This window comes from Suncus etruscus, chromosome 6, assembly GCF_024139225.1.
Source record: "Suncus etruscus isolate mSunEtr1 chromosome 6, mSunEtr1.pri.cur, whole genome shotgun sequence".
NCBI classification, from domain to species: domain Eukaryota; kingdom Metazoa; phylum Chordata; class Mammalia; order Eulipotyphla; family Soricidae; genus Suncus; species Suncus etruscus.
The window spans coordinates 43,647,653-43,666,123 of NC_064853.1; the positions used below are offsets into that span (position 1 = coordinate 43,647,653).

Here is an 18,471-nt window from a genome sequence, read left to right on the forward strand (position 1 = left end):
TAGCAATTAATAGGATTCCTGGAATGTGGAAAATGTGTGGGAGAAATGGAAGGTGGTAGATGTTCTTTGAGGCTTCTTAGGATGACTGTGGGGGTTCAGGCAGACCCCAACACTGGGATATCCTTTCTGACTCCTATATACAAAACTTATCATTAACTTCTTTTCAGACTGTGGACCCCAGCACCCATCCCTCATTTTATTTTGCAGTGAACAGCCTGATTCTGAATTATTCAAGTAAATTCTTCCTATTTCTACTTCTTTTATGTAAATAGCCTTCAAGCTTTGTCATTGAGATGGAATTGAATCTGACCTCGGGGAGGGGGGAACCTACAATATTGTTTGTGACTCCTAGAAAACTTAAATGAGTCTGCCTGTAATAAACTATTTTAAATGGGATCTGGTGAAGTACAGTAATTGGTTTCTATAATAGCTCTTACCATAGCAATATGGGTTATATTCCTGGAGTTGGGTGTGTGTCAGCATTTTCATTATAGTGAAAACTCTTTTGCAGGCGATGAAGCTCCCTGGTTAGTGCCTTTGTTTAATACATATTTATGAAAACCCTCTGTGTTGGCCCGCTTCTGTTGCTCCTCCAAGATTCTTTTCCCTTACTCTCCTGGTAACCCTGCTTGGGAAGACATACCTGCTGAGTTGCATCCTTTTACTTCCTTGGCCTCTAGCTTCCATTAGGGTAGATCAACAGAAGTATCAGCAGGAGATTGAAGGAGGGAAAGGAAGAAGTGTGCATTTCAGGCGAGATTTTTGCAAACTGACTCTGGTTCAGACTGCAAACATGGGTTCTGTATGGAGGCTCTTTTCATGCTGCTGAGAATCTCTTTGAGGATAACTGTTTTGCTCTCCAGGACTGGAGTGGACCTGAGGCCCCACCTAGTCCCATTACTAGCTCCAGGATACTGCCTCAGCTTGGCCATTTTCCCTTTATAAAGTGCTCATTAAACTTTCAAAAATATTCACTGAGGACAGAGCAACCGGTTTCAGCTGGATCCCTGATGTGCTGAACTTTACTAACAATTAAGTGTTGTATAAGCTCCTGGGGATGAAGGAATAGCAGGTGCTACTGTTACTTGCTAAAGGGATCTTGCTAAAGTCTTTTCTGGGTCCCATCTCACTGAACCCTCACAGTCCTTTTAGGAAGATGTTCTTAGCACTCATATGATGGATGAGGTTGCAGAGAGTGGAGACATTTTTCTGAAAGGGCCCATATGACCCTCTCCCCCTCCACTCCCAGGTCATGCTACCCTCTCTAGGGTGTGCCTAGATTACTTGGAAACACAATTGTAATTGGAAAAAAAACAGCAGTGGCCTCCCAGGAAAGGAAGAGAAAAGCTTTATTTATTAGGCTGATTCTTCGTCTAGAAGGTCTCTCATAGATTTCTTCTACCTTTGCAGGACAGTTTGATTCTTTTTCAAGAGGCTAAGAAATGGGTTCTACTGCTGAGTGGTAATGGCTGGGTCTGAGCCAAAACTGGTGCAGCCTTAAAGGCAAGGGGAGTTAGGAAGGCTTCCCTGAGACATACTATTTAAAGGCATTGCATAGAGATGTCAATTGAGGAAGCATGAACTGAACTGCTATGCAGGTGGACCACAATAGGGGGTCCCAGAAGGCCAGACAGAAGGCATGGAAGGCAAAGCCACCAAAAAGGAGGAAGCAGGCTTTGGCAATACTTAGATGATGAGCCTAGTGTGGGGGCAGGAGTGAGGGGGTGATGCTGACTCTTGTTGGGGGAGAGGAGCATGCTGCATGTATCTGTCTCAGGTAGGAGGCTGCTAAGGAAGTGAAGGGACTCCTGAGATGTCTAGGAATGGACTAAATAGGGAGGAATCACCCAGGGTTGTCCTGTGTGTCCTTGTATAAGTACAGGACATGTACTGAATAGGGCCTGCTAGAGTAGGGTCAGGGTAGAAAGTTTGGAAGATTGCTCTTGGGTTCTAGGAAACAGTGTAGGTTTGTGTGTCTGGAGTGGGAAAAATCTGGTCCAGCTGGAAGTGGCTCAGAGTCTGGCCACAACAGGGACATGTGAGCTTAAGAGGGATGGTGATCAGGGAGACGGGAACAGGGGGTACCCCAGAGAGGAAGCCTGGAGAGGAAGAAAGGAGTAAGATTAAAAGATGCAGAATGGTCTCACTCATCTATGGATTTTAAGAAAAATGAAAAACATTTCTCAACAATTTTCAGAGACAAAAGAGAGGAGGGCTGGATGTTACAGCCCACCTCATGAACCTTACCATAAAGAGGAATGAGTTTAGTTAGAGAAATAACTACATTGCGAACTATCCTAACAATGAGAATGTATGAGGGAAATAGCCTGTCTAGAGTACAGGGAGGGGCGGGGAGGGGAGGAGGGAGATTTGGGACATGGGTGGTGGAAATGTTGCACTCGTGATGGGGGGGTGTCATCTTATGTGACTGAAACTCAACCACAATCATGTTTCTAACCAAGGTGTTTAAATAAAAAATAAAAGAAAAAAAAAAAAAAGAGGTGGTTGCAAGGGAGGATCCAGAGACCCGGTCTAAGAGTGATTCCCAAGTCAGTCAACTCTCCTGTCTATAAAAGGGTACATTGTCTTTGTGGATGCCTCAGTCCTTTCTCATCCTCTGGACAGGCTTGAAGAGGAAGGTACTGTTTGGGGTTGTGCACTAAATCTGTTCTGGAGAGCTGGGGTGGGACATAGTCCTCTAACTGGAGCTAGGCCTTTGCTGGGAGTCTGGATGCCTGTGGGGGTAGGGGACTGGGTGCAGATCTTCTGGGAAAGACTGGAGCTGTTTTTGTTTTTTTGAGTTGTGTGTGTGTGTGTGTGTGTGTGTGTGTGTGTGTGTGTGTGTTTTGGCAGGGGTTGCTTTGCTGGAGAGTCAAATCTCTTTCCCAAATGTTGGGTCTGTTGGAGAAATAGATTCTAGGCCTGAAGGTCTGTCTTGTCTCTCAATATCTAAGGAAACGACATGAGGATCTCTTACCCGAGACACCCTAGGAATAGCAGTGGAGAGGGGGTTGTCTCCTGGATGCCCATGTTCCTGTACCTGACACCCTCTGCTCTGTGCCTGCAGGTTCACTGGAGCCAGCCTCCCAGCCCCCGTCATCAGCAGCAAGAACTGGCTGCGGCTACACTTCACATCGGATGGCAACCATCGGCAGCGTGGCTTCAGTGCCCAGTACCAAGGTAAATGCAGAGGGATGTAGAGAGAGTGCTCATCTCTCTTTACTGGGATCCAGTGGACCAGTGGGATCAGGGCACCCTGACCTCTCAGGGCACTGCTACTGCCATTGGGGCTCCCAACTGCCCCTTTAGGCCCATCTGCTCCTACCAGGAACCCCTGAGAAAAATTCTGCACTAGATGCTTGACCAAGCACCTTTCAATCTTCATTAGCCATCACCCCATTTTATTGGCAAGGAAGTGGAGGCTCCCCTAATCCAGCCAGCTACATCTGAATTCATGCCTTTTGAATCTGGGGTCTTTACCACCTGCCTTGGTCGGATATAGGAGAGGTGTTCCCAGTTCTGCCCCCTCCCATTGGATGTTCATTTGAGGTAAAGCAAACATGTTCCAAACATGGACAAAGTAGCATGAGAAAGCAGAAAGAGGGCTGGTTGTCTCCTGCTGGGATGAGAACAGGAATGGCAGGGAATTGGGAGCAAATGTATTCTGGCTAGATTTCCAAAGCCCAGAGGCACCTATAAAAATGAGGATTTAGGGACTGAGAGAGGACAGTAGGGAAAGGCACTTGCCTTATGTGTTGGCAGCCAGGTTCAATCACCAAAACCCCAGATGGCTCTCCCTAAACCACACTGGAAGGGATTCCTGAGTGCAGATTCAGAAAGAAATGGGTCCAGAGTACCACCAGATATGGCCACGAAACAAACAAGTGAAAGGTTTAACCCTACTGAGATGCCCTCTCCACATGGGAGAGACTCAAGTTCTCATAGATGGAAGATAACACGTGTCTTTCCAACCCAGAATGTATTCCAGATTCATCACATTGATGGTAATAAACACCCGGGGCTGGCCTCATAACTTGCTCATTAAGTCTTAACTATCCCCAATTAAAAATGGATATTGGTTCTAATTGATACAGCAGTGAACTTGTACTGCACACCTATTAAACATGTGTGTGTGTGTATGCGTGGGGGGGGATGTGGGTGTATGTGTTGTGAAGATACTAGAGAATAAGGCAGACTTAAGTGCCTGTTGTCAGCTACTGGCATGGGGCTGACATATCTCAGTGGGTATGAAGACAGGTCAGGCATCCAGAAGAAGGGTCAGTATTTCCTGATGCTGCAGATACTAAGAAAGAACTGGATTTGCAGAGTGACACTGTACAGTTAGTTCCTGCACCTCCACTTTCAAGCTCCAACCCACTAGCTTCCAGCCTCACTGTCTCTGAAGGGCCTCATTTCCTGATCCCAGAGCAAGCATGTTTGCAGGGGTAAGAAGTAAATAAGAAGCTCTCCTACTTGCAGTGTTTCTCTGGCTACCTCTTCTGCTGCTTATAGGCTTCGCTGGTGTGGAGGTACCTTGGTGGGGCACATGCCTGGCTGTCCCTTTCCCCTGTGCTTTCCTAAAAAGCAGAACAGAGAGGAATGCTGTCATTGCAACTGGTTAAATAGGTGCTGGACTTTTTACTAGTGCAGGAACTGATGGACCATTTCTCACCATCATGGTTGAAGGCTTGATGCCAGCCATTGAGCACCCAGAGCCACAACCATTGCAGCACACCTGCCTGCATAGCACCCACAGCCTTGTCTATGCCTTACCATTCCCAAGACAATTATATTTCTATTTCCATTTTTATTTTATTTTGTTTTATCATGCTGGGAATCAAAGCCAGTATCTCTTTCTTGCAAGGTACAACGTGTCACTTACTGCTGAGCTCCATCTTTGACCCTTTGTTTTTATATGGAGGGGTTGAGGCGTGAAGCTCAGGACCATTTCTAAGGTCCTTAACCCAGGACATATGCTTTCTGTCCTGCTGGTTCAGTTTTAAGCTTGAGATGTAGGGCGCTGCTTGACTAAAAGGTGTTTGGGGCCTCCAAGGCCACAATGGTGGTGCTCAGAGGAGACCAGGTTCATGCAAGGTTGGTGATGAAATTCAGCATGTATGGCAGTCCTTTGACTTCTCTACAAGATCTCCAAAAATGTGATTTAAAATTTTATTTTTAGCTGAGAAAGCTGAGGCTTAGAGAGGTTGTTTAATGAGAGAGAGAGAGAAAAAGAGAGAGAGTTCAATCTTTAAGTGGCAAGGCTAAATTTATTCACAGACCTGTGTGAGCTTGTCTATAAAAGACCAGGCCTCCCCATACCGGACATTGGGAATCTTACCTTTCTATTTAACTGGTAGCCTTTAAACTTTGTTTTATTAATCTCATTCCACCTTAAAAAAATACATTTCCCCATACAACCCCATACACACATATATCAGTAGAACTACACGGAAAATGTCACCAAGTGGTATTTACCCTTTGCTAAGTGTGATGCACCTTGCAAATTTCTTTCACAGTTTTTAATGTTAGACGCCACCTCTAAATTAATTTTCTAAATCTATAGTAGAGAACAACCTGCAATCTGAAAAATCATCTTAGAAACATCCCCAAAGCAGGCCCCCTTTCTCTCTCTCCTTTACCATGCTCCCATCCATGGTTTGCATGTTCCTGTGTGCCTGTACCTAAAGAATATTTTACAAAAATGTGTGCCTTCACCTCATCTTAACAACGCTCTTAGGAATAGCCACTTCTGCTAGCCCCACTTTCCAGATGAAGATGTGAGTTGCAGAGAGCAACTGACACAAAATCTCCTAGCTGGTACATTGGAGTCAGGATATGAATCTCAGAAACACTCTTAATCTGGCACGTGTCTGCACTGTGACTACAGAAATGATGGTGTTAAAAGCAAGTCTCCCCCAGGCTTTCCCCCCAAGTATTTGAATAAATGACAGTTGGATAAATAGTGCAAGTGTATAAAGTAATTGTTGGGTGACACAATCAACCACTCCCTGAAATGGCCTTGTCAGTCTCACAGCTGACAGTGTAGTGTGACTGCTGATGGGACCATTGTGTATAGCAGGGGTCCTCAAACTTTTTAAATAGGGAGTCAACTTACTCTACCTCAGATCGTTAGAGGGCCAGACTATAGTTTTTAAAAGAACAACTATGAACAAATTCCTATCCACTTTGCACATATCTTATTTTGAAGTGGTTATTGAGTGGCTGCTGTCTATATTGCTCTGGTGGTTTTTGAGGTTTTTGTTTGAATTTTTTCTCTATTATTTATTTATTTTGTATTGTTATGTTTTTCTTCCTATTCCCTTTCTGCTCTTAAATTGATAGATATAGCTCTAGAAGCATTTTTTGCTTGTTTGATTTTTGCCCCATTTTATTTTATTATTTTTTTCTCTTTCTTTCAAATAGAACCACACAACTTGAACCATCTGGTTCCACCCCACAAACGGAGGGGGGAAATAATGGAGGTACCAACACCAAACAGTCATATGAATATTAAGTAGAAATTTAAAAAAATGATCAAACTTAAACACCAAATCCAAAGTCAATGACAACAGAATCGATACCCAATTTACAACATACTAGACACAGAGAGGACCACTTATAATAGCAGCCTGGGGGGTAAAAGAGGGGGATATGGTATGTATGCTGGGAACAGGGATGGTGGGAGGACAGCATTGGTGGTGGGAACGCCCCTGATTCAGTATCACTATGAACCTAACATATTACTTTGAAAGATATGTAATCCATTTTGATTAAAATTTTAAAAAAAGGGAACAAATACAATATTTAAAATGAAGAACAAGAAAAGGTAAATTAACAAACTTACCAGTATTTCAGTGGGAGCTATGGACCTACTTTTGAAGGGCCATCATTTGAGCACTACTGCCTGAGACTGAGAGGATGAGTTGAGAGACAGAGAGAAGAAGGGGGAATTGGAGAGTGCAGCACACACCCCACACATGTACATTGTGGGCCTGGGCTGCTAATAAAGACAGGCAGTGGTGGCAAAAACACCTGACAGGTTGGATAAATGTTCTTGGGGGCTGTAGTTCAGGAGCCCCTGGTGTATAATGTGGGGAACTTTTATCCCTCTACCTCCCACCTTTTAAAGCTATTGCCAAACTACCCTGTTAATAATGGCTCCAAAATGTTTCCAGGCATTTCTAAACATGCCTTGTATGAAAAGCCACTCTACTTGTGAACTATAAGCAATGACAACTTTGGAACAACTTCTAAGCTAGAAGCTAGTTAAGAGTTGCTCCTTGCTATTAGAGTTCAAACAAGTGGCTGAGAGAGGCTTCCAGTTGAGCTTTAGCAGGAGACAGGAGCCTTGAACAAGGGTTAGATGAGGGGGAGATAAAAGAACCCACAGGAGTGATACCCTAGAGACTAAACAGCAGAAGAAAGGAAGTGAGAGGGAGAGTAGAACCATTGAAAGCGGTCAGCTAGCAGAACAGGAAAACTTGATTACTGACAACCCAGAGTATAGGAAGGGCATGGGAGTCAGCATCTAGCATATAAGGAGAAACCTGGGAATCAGCATCCAAAGAGGATAAGAGGCCTGGGAATCGACAATGGATAAGAGGTAAAATCAAGGGAAGATGGCCCTGTTCTCTAGCATCCTGTGATGATGGGAATCCTTTCCTTGTCATCTGTCACCCATGCTATTAGATGTCATAGTGATTTATGACACTTCAGAGCCAATAATTACCAGCTCCTGATTTTGTGGATGAGTCTTTTGCCCTATGGAAACAAAGCATACATTAAATAGATAATAGATAAATGACCCTTCATAGAGCATACACTGTTCTTGACTCAGTCACATCAGAATTTGAGGATATTCGTGGGATAGTCATAGGAATCCCACCAGGGATCTGAGATCTCCGTGCTAAGTGGGTCATGCCTTGGAATACCTGTGCAGGATGGGGTTGCTCTGTGGACTGACACTAGTTTAAAATTAGTGGCTAGAAAGATGGAACCATGGACATGACAAAGCCAACCTCTACTCTGAAGGAAGACAGGTCAGGAGTTGAGTATATAAATCTACTATACAGCATGCTAAGTTGGTATTTGAGACCTGATGAGACTTAGGTATTTAAGACTCTAAGACTAAGGTAAAAGAGAAATGAGTTTTGCAAGAAAAATTTGAGTAATCAAAAAAATAAGTAAAGGGAAATAACATGGACTTAAGTCCATGTTAATAACATGGACTTAACATGGACTTAAGATTTATGATGGCAGACACAGTCAGAATAAAACTTTAAGGGAGCACAAAGGCAAGAAAGCATGTGAGTGCTGAGCCTAAGGACCTACAAAAACTCCTGTGTACCTTGTGCAGAGACAGGCAAATTGTACAGCAGCCCAGTTCATCTACCTTCATATGGTATTTGAACTAAGAATGACCTATTCATTTGAAAACAGAAAAAAATTAAAAAGAAGAATATTTCATGATACGTCAACCTTACAGGAAATTCATCTTTTGGTGTCCACAAGTAAGGGGCTTTTAGAACACCACAGCACACTTTCATTGATGCACTTTCCAAGGCTGCTTCAATGCCTACTAGGGCAGAGCTGAGCAGCTTGCAGGAGAGACAGATGGCCCACAGCCTGACATATTTACCCGCAGGCCTTTTACAGAAAACATTTGCCATCCTAGAGAGAAGTCTACAGGCTAGAGCAAAGGTGAGCATGAGTATGGCAGGTTCTGAGGCTGAAGGAGGGGACACTTTGTGGCAGGTGGGCTGCAATGATGCTGGGCTGGGACCAGAGGGTGGTAAGAGGTGATGGGTTTTAAACAAGAAGAGAAATGTGAGCACAGTTTGATTTCAGGAAGATCTTTGCATTAGGCTGAAAATGGGGGGGAGGGCCACACAGTGAGGAATCTTGCAGAGTTGGATGAGAACCAGGTTTCGGCAGAAGCCATGGAGGAGGAGGAATGTGCTCAGCAGACATCTTTCCATGGAAACATCCTGCCACGTGACTCATTGGGATGAGAGAGGACGGGATGGTGTGGGGAGAGGACAGAGGACTGTAAGATGAATCTTTAGTTTACAGCATTGCTGTGCAGGTAAAGGAAATGGCTCTGAGGACGGTATCAGAAAAAGACAGACAGAGTAAGAATTTCTCTTTCAATAGATAGTGCCTGAAGAGGAGGAGTTATCCAGAGACATTCTATAAGTCTTTGTCTCTAAGAGAAGGACCTAGGTTACATATCAGATGTAAAACATTTATGCCAAAACAGAAACAAACCAAGTGAACTTACCTCACTACCATCACCAAGTCCTCCTAGCATAGACCTCCTTCCTTTGAGCTCTCCAGAAGAGAGGGGGCCAAAAAGGCCTATTTCAAAGAGGGCTACTTGGAGTCATATGGGTTCATTTAGTGGCTATGTTGAGAAGGCCTGGATAGGATTCCAGTTTTCCTGACTAATGCCCCCACCCTAGCATTTCCTTTTGGATCTGTTTTGGGGTGTGGGCACTTAACCTGAGAAGCTCCCACTCCTAAAGAATTTGGCAACCACAAAACCTGCCATTACCAGAGTTTCTCTCATTCTGGAAGATCCAATGGTTTTGTGTGTGGAGTTCTCACCCTCTGAGAAAAACTACTGTCATTCTGTTCAGTGTTCACTGGGTTTTTGTCAGTCTTCCCAGGAATGACAGTGAGAAGCCTTTCCTAAACCTGCTCAGTGGCCAGAATCACAGCTGGTGAATAACTTGCCGAAGGGGGTAGTACCCTTTCCTGTCTCCCTCCTTGTTTGGGAGAATTAGAATTAGAGTTAGAATTGTGTTGAATCCAAAGGAATCTGGAAATTAAAGGAGGTCTGCTCAAGTACCTAGCCAATGGCAAGTATGTAAGCCTCATCTCTACCTCCTCCTCAGAAATGCTCCTTTGCCAGACCCTTTGCCCTGGTGATTGTCCAGTCCTAGCCTGGCCCTTCTCACCTTTCAGTACCTATGGTCAACATAATCCTGAAGACCAGAAGATAGACCATCTACTATGGACTCTGTGAACTCCCCTGTCTTCTAAAAGTCATGTGTAGATCTTAAGAATCGGCAGAATAAACTTTCCCACTTGAAAATCATTCGCATCTCCCTGAGGAGCTGCTTGGGACTTTTTATAATAACAATCTGAGGCTTCTTTTTTGCCACTGGAGCACATGCGATTCTTCCTGGTGACTGGGAAGTGTCTCCCACCAGAGTGAAAGTTCCTTAGAGCAGTACAGAGCCTGCACTCTGGTTCTTTTTGCCTTGTTCCTGTGAACCTACTGAGCTGCCCCCTCAGCCTCCCTTCCAGACTCTGAGCCTCTGCACAAATCGCAGGGATATTGTTTCCACAAAGCCATACTTTGGAGTTTACCCAGAAGTGAACTGAAAAGAGAATATGGCCATCCCTCCCCATGGATTCTTTCACTTATCTCACCCAGTATTAAGTATACCCAAGTCTCTTATGTCCAGTAGTGAATCCAAATACATCTTCCAGCAGTTGGTCATAATCCCCTTAGTTCTCCAGCTGTTTCAGGAAACCTTCCCAATGCCTCTGGATCACTCATAGGCTGCAGACAAAAGTGCTCATGGGTACAGAGAGTGAGGGAAGTAAGAGCTGGCATTGCAAGAGACTGGGGGTTTGACAGAGTTTTGTGTGAGAAGGTTTGAGAGATGAAGACTCTCTGAGATGGAGCAGCATCTCCAGAAAGGAGATTGATTACAAGAGCCCAGTCCAGCAAGATGTATTCAAGCAAAGATGAGGAGAAAGGGTGTTCCAGAGAGAAAACCATTGTAAAGATATCTGAAATGAAAGATCATAGTTGTTTCTTAAAGATATTTCCTCTATTACCCCAACAAGCTCCTCTGAAGTCAGAAGTTAAGACTATTGCCCATTAATCATTACAAAGCACTATTCTAGAAATTGCATGAAACCCTATGCCACTTCCAATGACTTTTTTCTTCTTTGGGAACTCTAGTAGTTATAAGATTTGTTGCAGTTAGTCAAGAAGCCACACTAGTGAACACAGCCAAGCAACAATCAACACTTCTTATAATGTGGTTTAGGGGAGGGTTTATTTATTTCATATTAGAAAATATTTCCCGGGCCCAGAAAGATAGCACAGTGGTGTTTGCCCTGCAAGCAGCCGATCCAGGACCTAAGGTGGTTGGTTCGAATCCCGGTGTCCCATATGGTCCCCCCGTGCCTGCCAGGAGCTATTTCTGAGCAGATAGCCAGGAGTAATCCCTGAGCACATCCGTGTGTGACCCAAAAACAAAAAAAAAAGAAAGAAAGAAAGAAAGAAAGAAAGAAAGAAAGAAAGAAAGAAAGAAAGAAAGAAAGAAAGAAAGAAAGAAAGAAAGAAAGAGAGAGAGAGAGAGAGAGAGAGAGAGAGAGAAAGAAAGAAAGAAAGAAAGAAAGAAAGAAAGAAAGAAAGAAAGAAAGAAAGAAAGAAAGAAAAGAAAAGAAAAGAAAAGAAAAGAAAAGAAAAGAAAAGAAAAGAAAAGAAAAGAAAAGAAAAGAAAAGAAAAGAAAAGAAAAGAAAAGAAAAATATTTCCCAGCACAGTGCAGAGCCAGCTTCTAAGGAACTTCAGATAAATGTTTATACTCTAATTCATCCGTACCAACATTCTCAGCAGTGGTCAGACCAGAACTTGAGTGTTCTTTTATGGTTCCTATGCTGATTTTTGTTCTTCATTAGCTGGAACATGAAATCTAACTAGAAGCACCAAAGCCCTTACAGCAGGCTGTGTGTCTGTAACTGTTCATATTCCTCTGTGCCTTAGCTCAGCCATTTTTCAGCGCAGTAGCTTCTCAAGTTCCACCACACGTTTACTGAGTTTTCTTTTTCACCTTTTTTCTCTTTCAGATCCAAATGCTTAATGGTTTCTTAACTACGTTTTTCAATTTGAAGTCTGTCATCTTTTAGTTACAAGAAGGTGTTACCACCTTTGATCATAGTAGCTTCTCCCACATTTCACTAATGATAAAACTAAGCAGCTTAAAGATGTGATGTATGACTCTTTCACTCTACCAAAACTTTGTTCTTTCTGTGACACCAAACCCAGGAGTTTGGAATATTTCATCCTGAAAGTCAACCATTTTTCTATTCCATATTATCATCCTGGCATGTCTTTAGATTAGACATATATTGGAACAGGAAGTATCAGAAGTGGAATCAATAGGCTGGACCCTGGAAGTTAAAAATATCCTGTGATTCCCACTTGGGAACTTCTGTGGGATTCAGGTTGGGAGATCTTCATTCAACCAGGCCTTCAGTTCTTAATGCACAGCTGGGGGGACTCCTCTGATCTAGCTAGTGGGGACATCATCTCAATGTTGGCAGACTCAGAAATGCTACTTCTGATTTCTCTATCTCCATTACACAAAAACTGGTGGCAACTTAGGATCTTTATCAGGAGTTGTCACAAAGGACAAAGTTAGGGTACTTCCTAAATTCAACAATTACAACATCAATATGAATCCCATTGTTCTTGTATTCCCACAGGATCTTTTAAAAGTCCTCATGGCCATGTCAGTCCTCTGACAGTCCTCTGACAGCAAAAGTAAGGTTACCACCCAGCCACATTTCCTTTCCCTCTTTGTAATAACCGCATCCTCATCCAGTTCAGTGCCTCAACTTTCTAGTTATCCTTCAAGAGAATTGGCCAGGTAAATGATGTGACATCTTCTGTTGCTTGAAGGTATCCATAGTGCTTTCCTTTAACACCATAGTAAGGGCCATGACAATTTATACTGTGAAGCATTAAGTCTTACACATCTGTAGAGAATCAAAGAGTTGGCAAAAAAGCTGGAGTGAAGAGAGGAGCCAGAGTGCTGACCACAGAACTTGACTGAAAATGAAGCATGAGCTATCAGGAAGGTGGGACTCAGTGATGAGGAAAGAGCAAAGTGCAGGTTGCATGTCCAGCAAGCTTGACCATGGAGAGAACAGATTTCAATCTTTTAAAGTTTACCCTTTTCTGCATTTACTCTCACTTGTGTGAATCAGTGAACAAGACCGTGCCAAAACAGGAGCAGTTCAGGCAGGAGAGAACCTTAGATGGTTGGTAAACATTGAAGAACTATCCACAGGTTGTATGTAGGGACATGTGGAAATTCTGAGGAGTGGTCTCACCAACAGAATGGCCTAGCATGGAAACAGAACTGATCAGGGTTAGTGTAAACTTACTGCAATTTACTAGGATCATAAGCTGCTGCAGGTTCTATCTACTTCTTTTGTTTATTTGTTTTATTTTGGGGGTCACACCTGATAGTACTCAAGGGTTACTCCTGGCTCTGCATTCAGAAATCACTGCTGGTGAGCTTAGGGGAACACATGGGATAACAAGAATTAAAACTAGTTTAGTCACTTGCAAGGCAAGCAACATACCCACTGTACTGTCTCTCAGCCCCAGGTTTTGTATATTTCTTGATTCCTACACTCTTGAATCTGATTAGGCCATATGGGTTAGTTTCAATGTATGACAGTTGGACTTGGACACACCCCCTTGGATAACCCCACTGTAATGACAGCTGAACCTGGACATGCCCTTTGGACACGCCCTTAGACATGCCCTCTTATCATGCCAAGTATAAAAGGAAAAACTTGGACATTTGCAGGGGGAGCCCAGGATAGTGATCAGAGCAACACCTGCTGGTCTTCAGGGGGCCAGAGATAAAGCATCTGGGAAATGCTGCCTGCTTTGTATCTATTCCTTTCTCTTTCGTTCTTGAACCTGGGCCTACCCTTGCCTGTGAATTTCCATCTAGCTCTCCCTCTCACTCCCTCCAAGAAGAATAAAAACGATACTTGATTTTCCTCTCTCCTCTCTCTGTCCCAGGCAGATGGTTGCTACATGTTGGCATTCCTGAGTGGGCACAGGCCTCACCCAGAAACTGGGCCCCACGGCCCGAGAGCCTTGGAGCACCAGGTCCTGGCAGCCTTGGGCCTCTGCAGCATGCAGCCCTGCAGCCTTGGCAGCCTTGGGCCTCTGCAGTCTTGCAGCAACCAAGCAGCAGGCGGACTTGCAGTTTATTGTAATAACCTGCAGTATCCTGGCAACCTTGCAGTTTACCACAGTAAATTCTACAGGTTAAGATTCCTTTTCCCCTGCCCTCCCCGCACAGGTTCTTATCTCCTGCTAGCTTAGCCCAGCAACTCATGCTTCAGACTAGAAAGGCATTTGTATTGCAGATTTTTCTAGCTAAATGCATACCATGTGTCCTGCTAACCTTTACAACAGCGGGGGAAATGTCTTGTAATTAAGCAGAATATAAAGGATGAATGGAACATCCTGGCAGTCTCCTGTAGTCATTACCACTCAGAGGAGATGAACGAATCTAGTAAGATTTCCATCAACCAGTTAAAGCCAGCGTTCCTCTCTGGGGAGATCTGACAGTGCAAACACATGTATGAGTCTGAATTATATTTTGTCCGAGGGTATTTGTAGCCAGGTGGACATGGTGCACACACATTCTGTTTGTGGCTGGAATGTGCATATGTGCAGACGATGTCACTGGAGCAGCACATCCTGGTGTTTACATCTGAGGGTGATCAAAACTATGGAGCCAGCCCCAGGCACTGTTTCAATTATACTGCATGCATGGTTTTGGAATCCTCTCTTAAGAGACCATTGGTAGGGTGCTGTGAGTGAAGGAATGCATGTGAACCATGAAAGAATCTGTGCCAGAAACTCTCTAGGTCCTTGTGATCTGTTTTTATCATCTCATTGGGTCTATTAGTAATGCACTATGGCTCTTTAAAGGAAGACATGCCTATGTTTTCTGATCCCTCTTACTCATCTATCCTCTTCTGTTGAGGTAGTTTCGCAGTGAGCTCCTATTGTGTCTAATTTCCCATTGTGCTCCTTATTCCAGCATCTCTGATCATCTACTTGGTCAAACTGTTCCTAAAAAAGTTCAGCTCCTTCATTCAGGGTGTGACCACTACCCTGAGATCCCTCAAAATCCCCAGCCCCAAGAGATGGTTTTTCAATACCATCTTCCCTAGTAACATGGAACTTGCCAAGATTTTCCTTCTATTCCCATAGATACTTTTCTGAGCTGTTCAACAGCTTCAGTGGGATAAGTCAGCTGTCAACTAAACCTCCCCAGAGCCTAGGTCTGTGCCTATCAGCCTTAATGAGCTTGTACTATTGGCATGATGAACCCTGCAGTTCCCAGGCTGATGAGGGAGGACCACAGGGAAAAGGACTCCTCTCTGACTTGGGTCAGAGGAGGAAAGGGTTCCTCAGTTCTTGTGTAAGTGAAGGAAAATCATCTAGTTTTTCAGGTTCCTTCTAACTCTAGCCGGGGATGAGGAGTGGAATGAGAATAAGAAAGGACAGAGTTAGCTCCTGTTTGGGAGATATGACAAGGTCAAGCACAATTAAAAATGACCCATTACAAAAGAAAAAAAATGACCCATTAAATCTTGATATGTCAAGTTGGGGAGAACAGACAAACAGGATGGGCACAGGGGTCATAAAGATTACTTCTTGTCCTCAAGAAAAAGAGACCCCCTTCCCAATTCAATCTTCAAAAGAGAGGCAGAAGAGCTTCTGCACAGTCACCCCTCTGTATCTCATGAGGGGGTATTTAGACACTCCCTAAAATAGCTATAAGGAACAATAAACAGCATTGCCCACTCCTACTCCCACTCCCCAGCCCAGATGGTTCCTAGGCCTCCTTCCTCCCTTTCTATCGTTTGATAAATCCTGGAACCTGAAACCCATAATCAGGGTTTGGAGAGGCTATAATGCCCTCCCTTATCCTTGACCAGCCACACTGAGCCACACCACTGTTCTGACCTTGAACAGGCTCTCCTGGATCATAATGCTCTTGTCCCCTTGTTCTGGTGAATCAGAAGAGCCAGGACAGGCCTGCAAACTGCCAGTGCCTTTCTAGTTTTCTTAGGCATGGTTGAATGGAGTGTTCCCCCCCACCCCATCCAATGCCACACTATATTAGTAAGGCTTGAATAATGCATGTTTCTCCACTAATACCCTCTGTTTGATAATGGGTCTGTGTTAGTGTTCATTGGAAATTTTCCCGCTGGATACACATGGAGAGTAATGCACATTTATAAGAAGAGTCTGGGTGCACAGTGAGAGTGGAAGCAGTGACTATAGCGTGACTGAATTGTCTCAGACGTTCAGCCTCAGACAGCAGTTTGCCATGGGACAGACCTTCAGGAGCTTTTGCTATAGTGGAGCAGGGATGGTGAGGGTTTGAGAAACAATGTCTACCCTGCCCTTGGTCACGACAGGATGTGACTGAAGTAATAGTGTGCTCTCTCACTCACAGAGCACGTACCTGAGTTGTCAGGGTCTGTGCTGGGGAAGAAGTGATGGGTCCAGTGGGACTGCATTGGGAACAGTCACAAGAGAAGATACTGAGGTTTAGCCAAGAGCACAGCTGTCTTTTGGGTGTATGGACTCCAGCGAGTCACTTAAACAACTCTGAATCCTGATTTTTCTATCCAGAAGGCATAAACACAACCAGCCAAAATGGTGGAAATGATAAGGAGCAAGATTATAAGAATGTATGGCAGGCTCACTATGTACCAGGCGCTGCTCCAAGTATGCAAGTGCACAGCAATGAACAAAACAGAGAAAAAGCATTGCTTTCACGGAGCTCATATACAATTCAAGGTTGATAAGATTCACAAGGAAAGTAATACTATATGCTAGGAAGTTGGGGAGATAAGGTAGGGAAAGGGGAGCAAGAGCTGGGCTAGCGTTTTCAACAGAGTTATCAAGATCAAAAAGGCTCCAATGTTTGCAGTGTTTGCACAAGGTAAAAATAAAGCAAGCCCAGAACACTAAGTTGAGGAAAGAACTTCCTATAAAACTGGTGAGCTGAAAAGGAAGCATGTGGCAAATTGTAGGAAGGCCCATGTGACTGAAGAAAAGTGACCAAAGTCCAAGATAAGGTAAAGGAAGTTGGTGTGTGAGGATCATTGTAAGACCTTTTGCTTATAGTCTAGGAGAGAACAATTTTTACTGAGGTATTTTGAATAGAGTGTGATATGGTCTGATATGGTTTAATGCAATACCTCTGACTGTTGTGTTGATTGAATAGAGAAGACAAAAAACTTTGGCAACAGCGGGGATATTGAGTACTTGGACCAGGGTGGAAAAGGCAGGAATTTACACTTAGGATAGATTGAGGAGTATTTGCTGAAAGATCCTATATAGGCTGGAAAGAAGGGAAAACAAGGATGTGATTTACATCAGAACTTGTTAGGCACCAAGGCCCTTAGTCTGGTATCTAAGAAGTGCCTGGGTTACCACCATTGACATCATGGCTATAATCTATTCAAACTGGGCAGAGCCACACCACAGGGATGTAGATTGGCCACATATACCAAGCCATATAGCCAGTGACAGGACACAGGCCTGCCTCAAGGTACAAGGTGGTATCAGACACAGTGGAGATGGGTTTAGGAAAAGAGTCTTGGCCATTTTGAGTTCTGAGTTTGGTGCCCTTGTATACTGTTCGCTAAAATCCTACCCTGCTGTGGACTGACTTAGTGCTAAGATAAAACTTTATTTATTCTATGAGTCTACTTACAACCTGAGCTAGGGCATCACCCCTGATAGATCCCTGAGTTTGGTTTCTCCCTTCTCACCAGATTTATGGGCTCTGTTCCATGAGTCTTTCCTCCTCCTGGGACCAGTCACATCCTTTCACATGGGTGACAGAGATGTGAGAGGATCTAGCCTATCCTGGTGGGCAGTTTTTCTATCTTTGTACAGGTCAGGGCCTCCACTAGCCAAAGAATATTATGTGGCCAAAGCCACAGGGAGGCTGAATAGGTCACTTCTTTAATGGGAAGAACCTGGATCACATTGCTAAGGTGTGAACACGGGACCAGTGATAATTTATGTCATAATACATCTGAGAGTACTGGTCAGGGCCAGCTCAAAACTGGGACAGGAGTGATCCTGCTGGGGCATTGTAGTACTGGAAGATGGGCTTGCCTGCCTCCCCCGTGAACCAGCCTAGATAGCAGCTCCTCCTCAGCTCTGGAATTTTGCTGCCCTTAACACTTTGTCGTCTCCCCTGATCCAAGTTTGACCCATCATGAACTGTCCCAGGCTGGAGGGATCATTGCAGAAGCACTTCATCCACAGTCATGGGCCACCGCTTATACTGATTTTCCCTTTACCTCCTTTCTAGTCAAGAAGCAAATTGAGTTGAAGTCCCGAGGTGTGAAGCTGATGCCCAGCAAAGACAATAACCAGAAGACATCTGTATGTAAGTGTTTACTGGCCGCCTGCCTGCAAGGCCTCACTTGAGGTCAGATCCGCCGATGCTGTGTCCGAGGGAAAGCCACATGATGCTGAAATTATTTCCCTTCAATCCTGTAACCTCCATCTAGGGCTCTGCAGGGATGCACTGACCAAGTGGCCACTGAGCAGCCCCTGCCCCAGGGCTTGCCCTCTCCTTCTCCTCTTTCCTTC

The 18,471-nt window shown here is 44.2% G+C and overlaps 1 protein-coding gene across 1 annotated transcript in view; it reads left to right on the forward strand.

Annotated features, from left to right (window-relative positions):
* CSMD2 (CUB and Sushi multiple domains 2) overlaps positions 1-18,471 on the forward strand; it is a 638,485-nt gene that overhangs the window by 296,172 nt on the left and 323,842 nt on the right. Inside the window, exons 6-7 of the mRNA XM_049775147.1 lie at positions 3,068-3,180; positions 18,188-18,265. Of these exons, the coding sequence (XP_049631104.1) occupies positions 3,068-3,180; positions 18,188-18,265 (191 nt within the window). The remainder of the gene's footprint in view (positions 1-3,067; positions 3,181-18,187; positions 18,266-18,471) is intronic.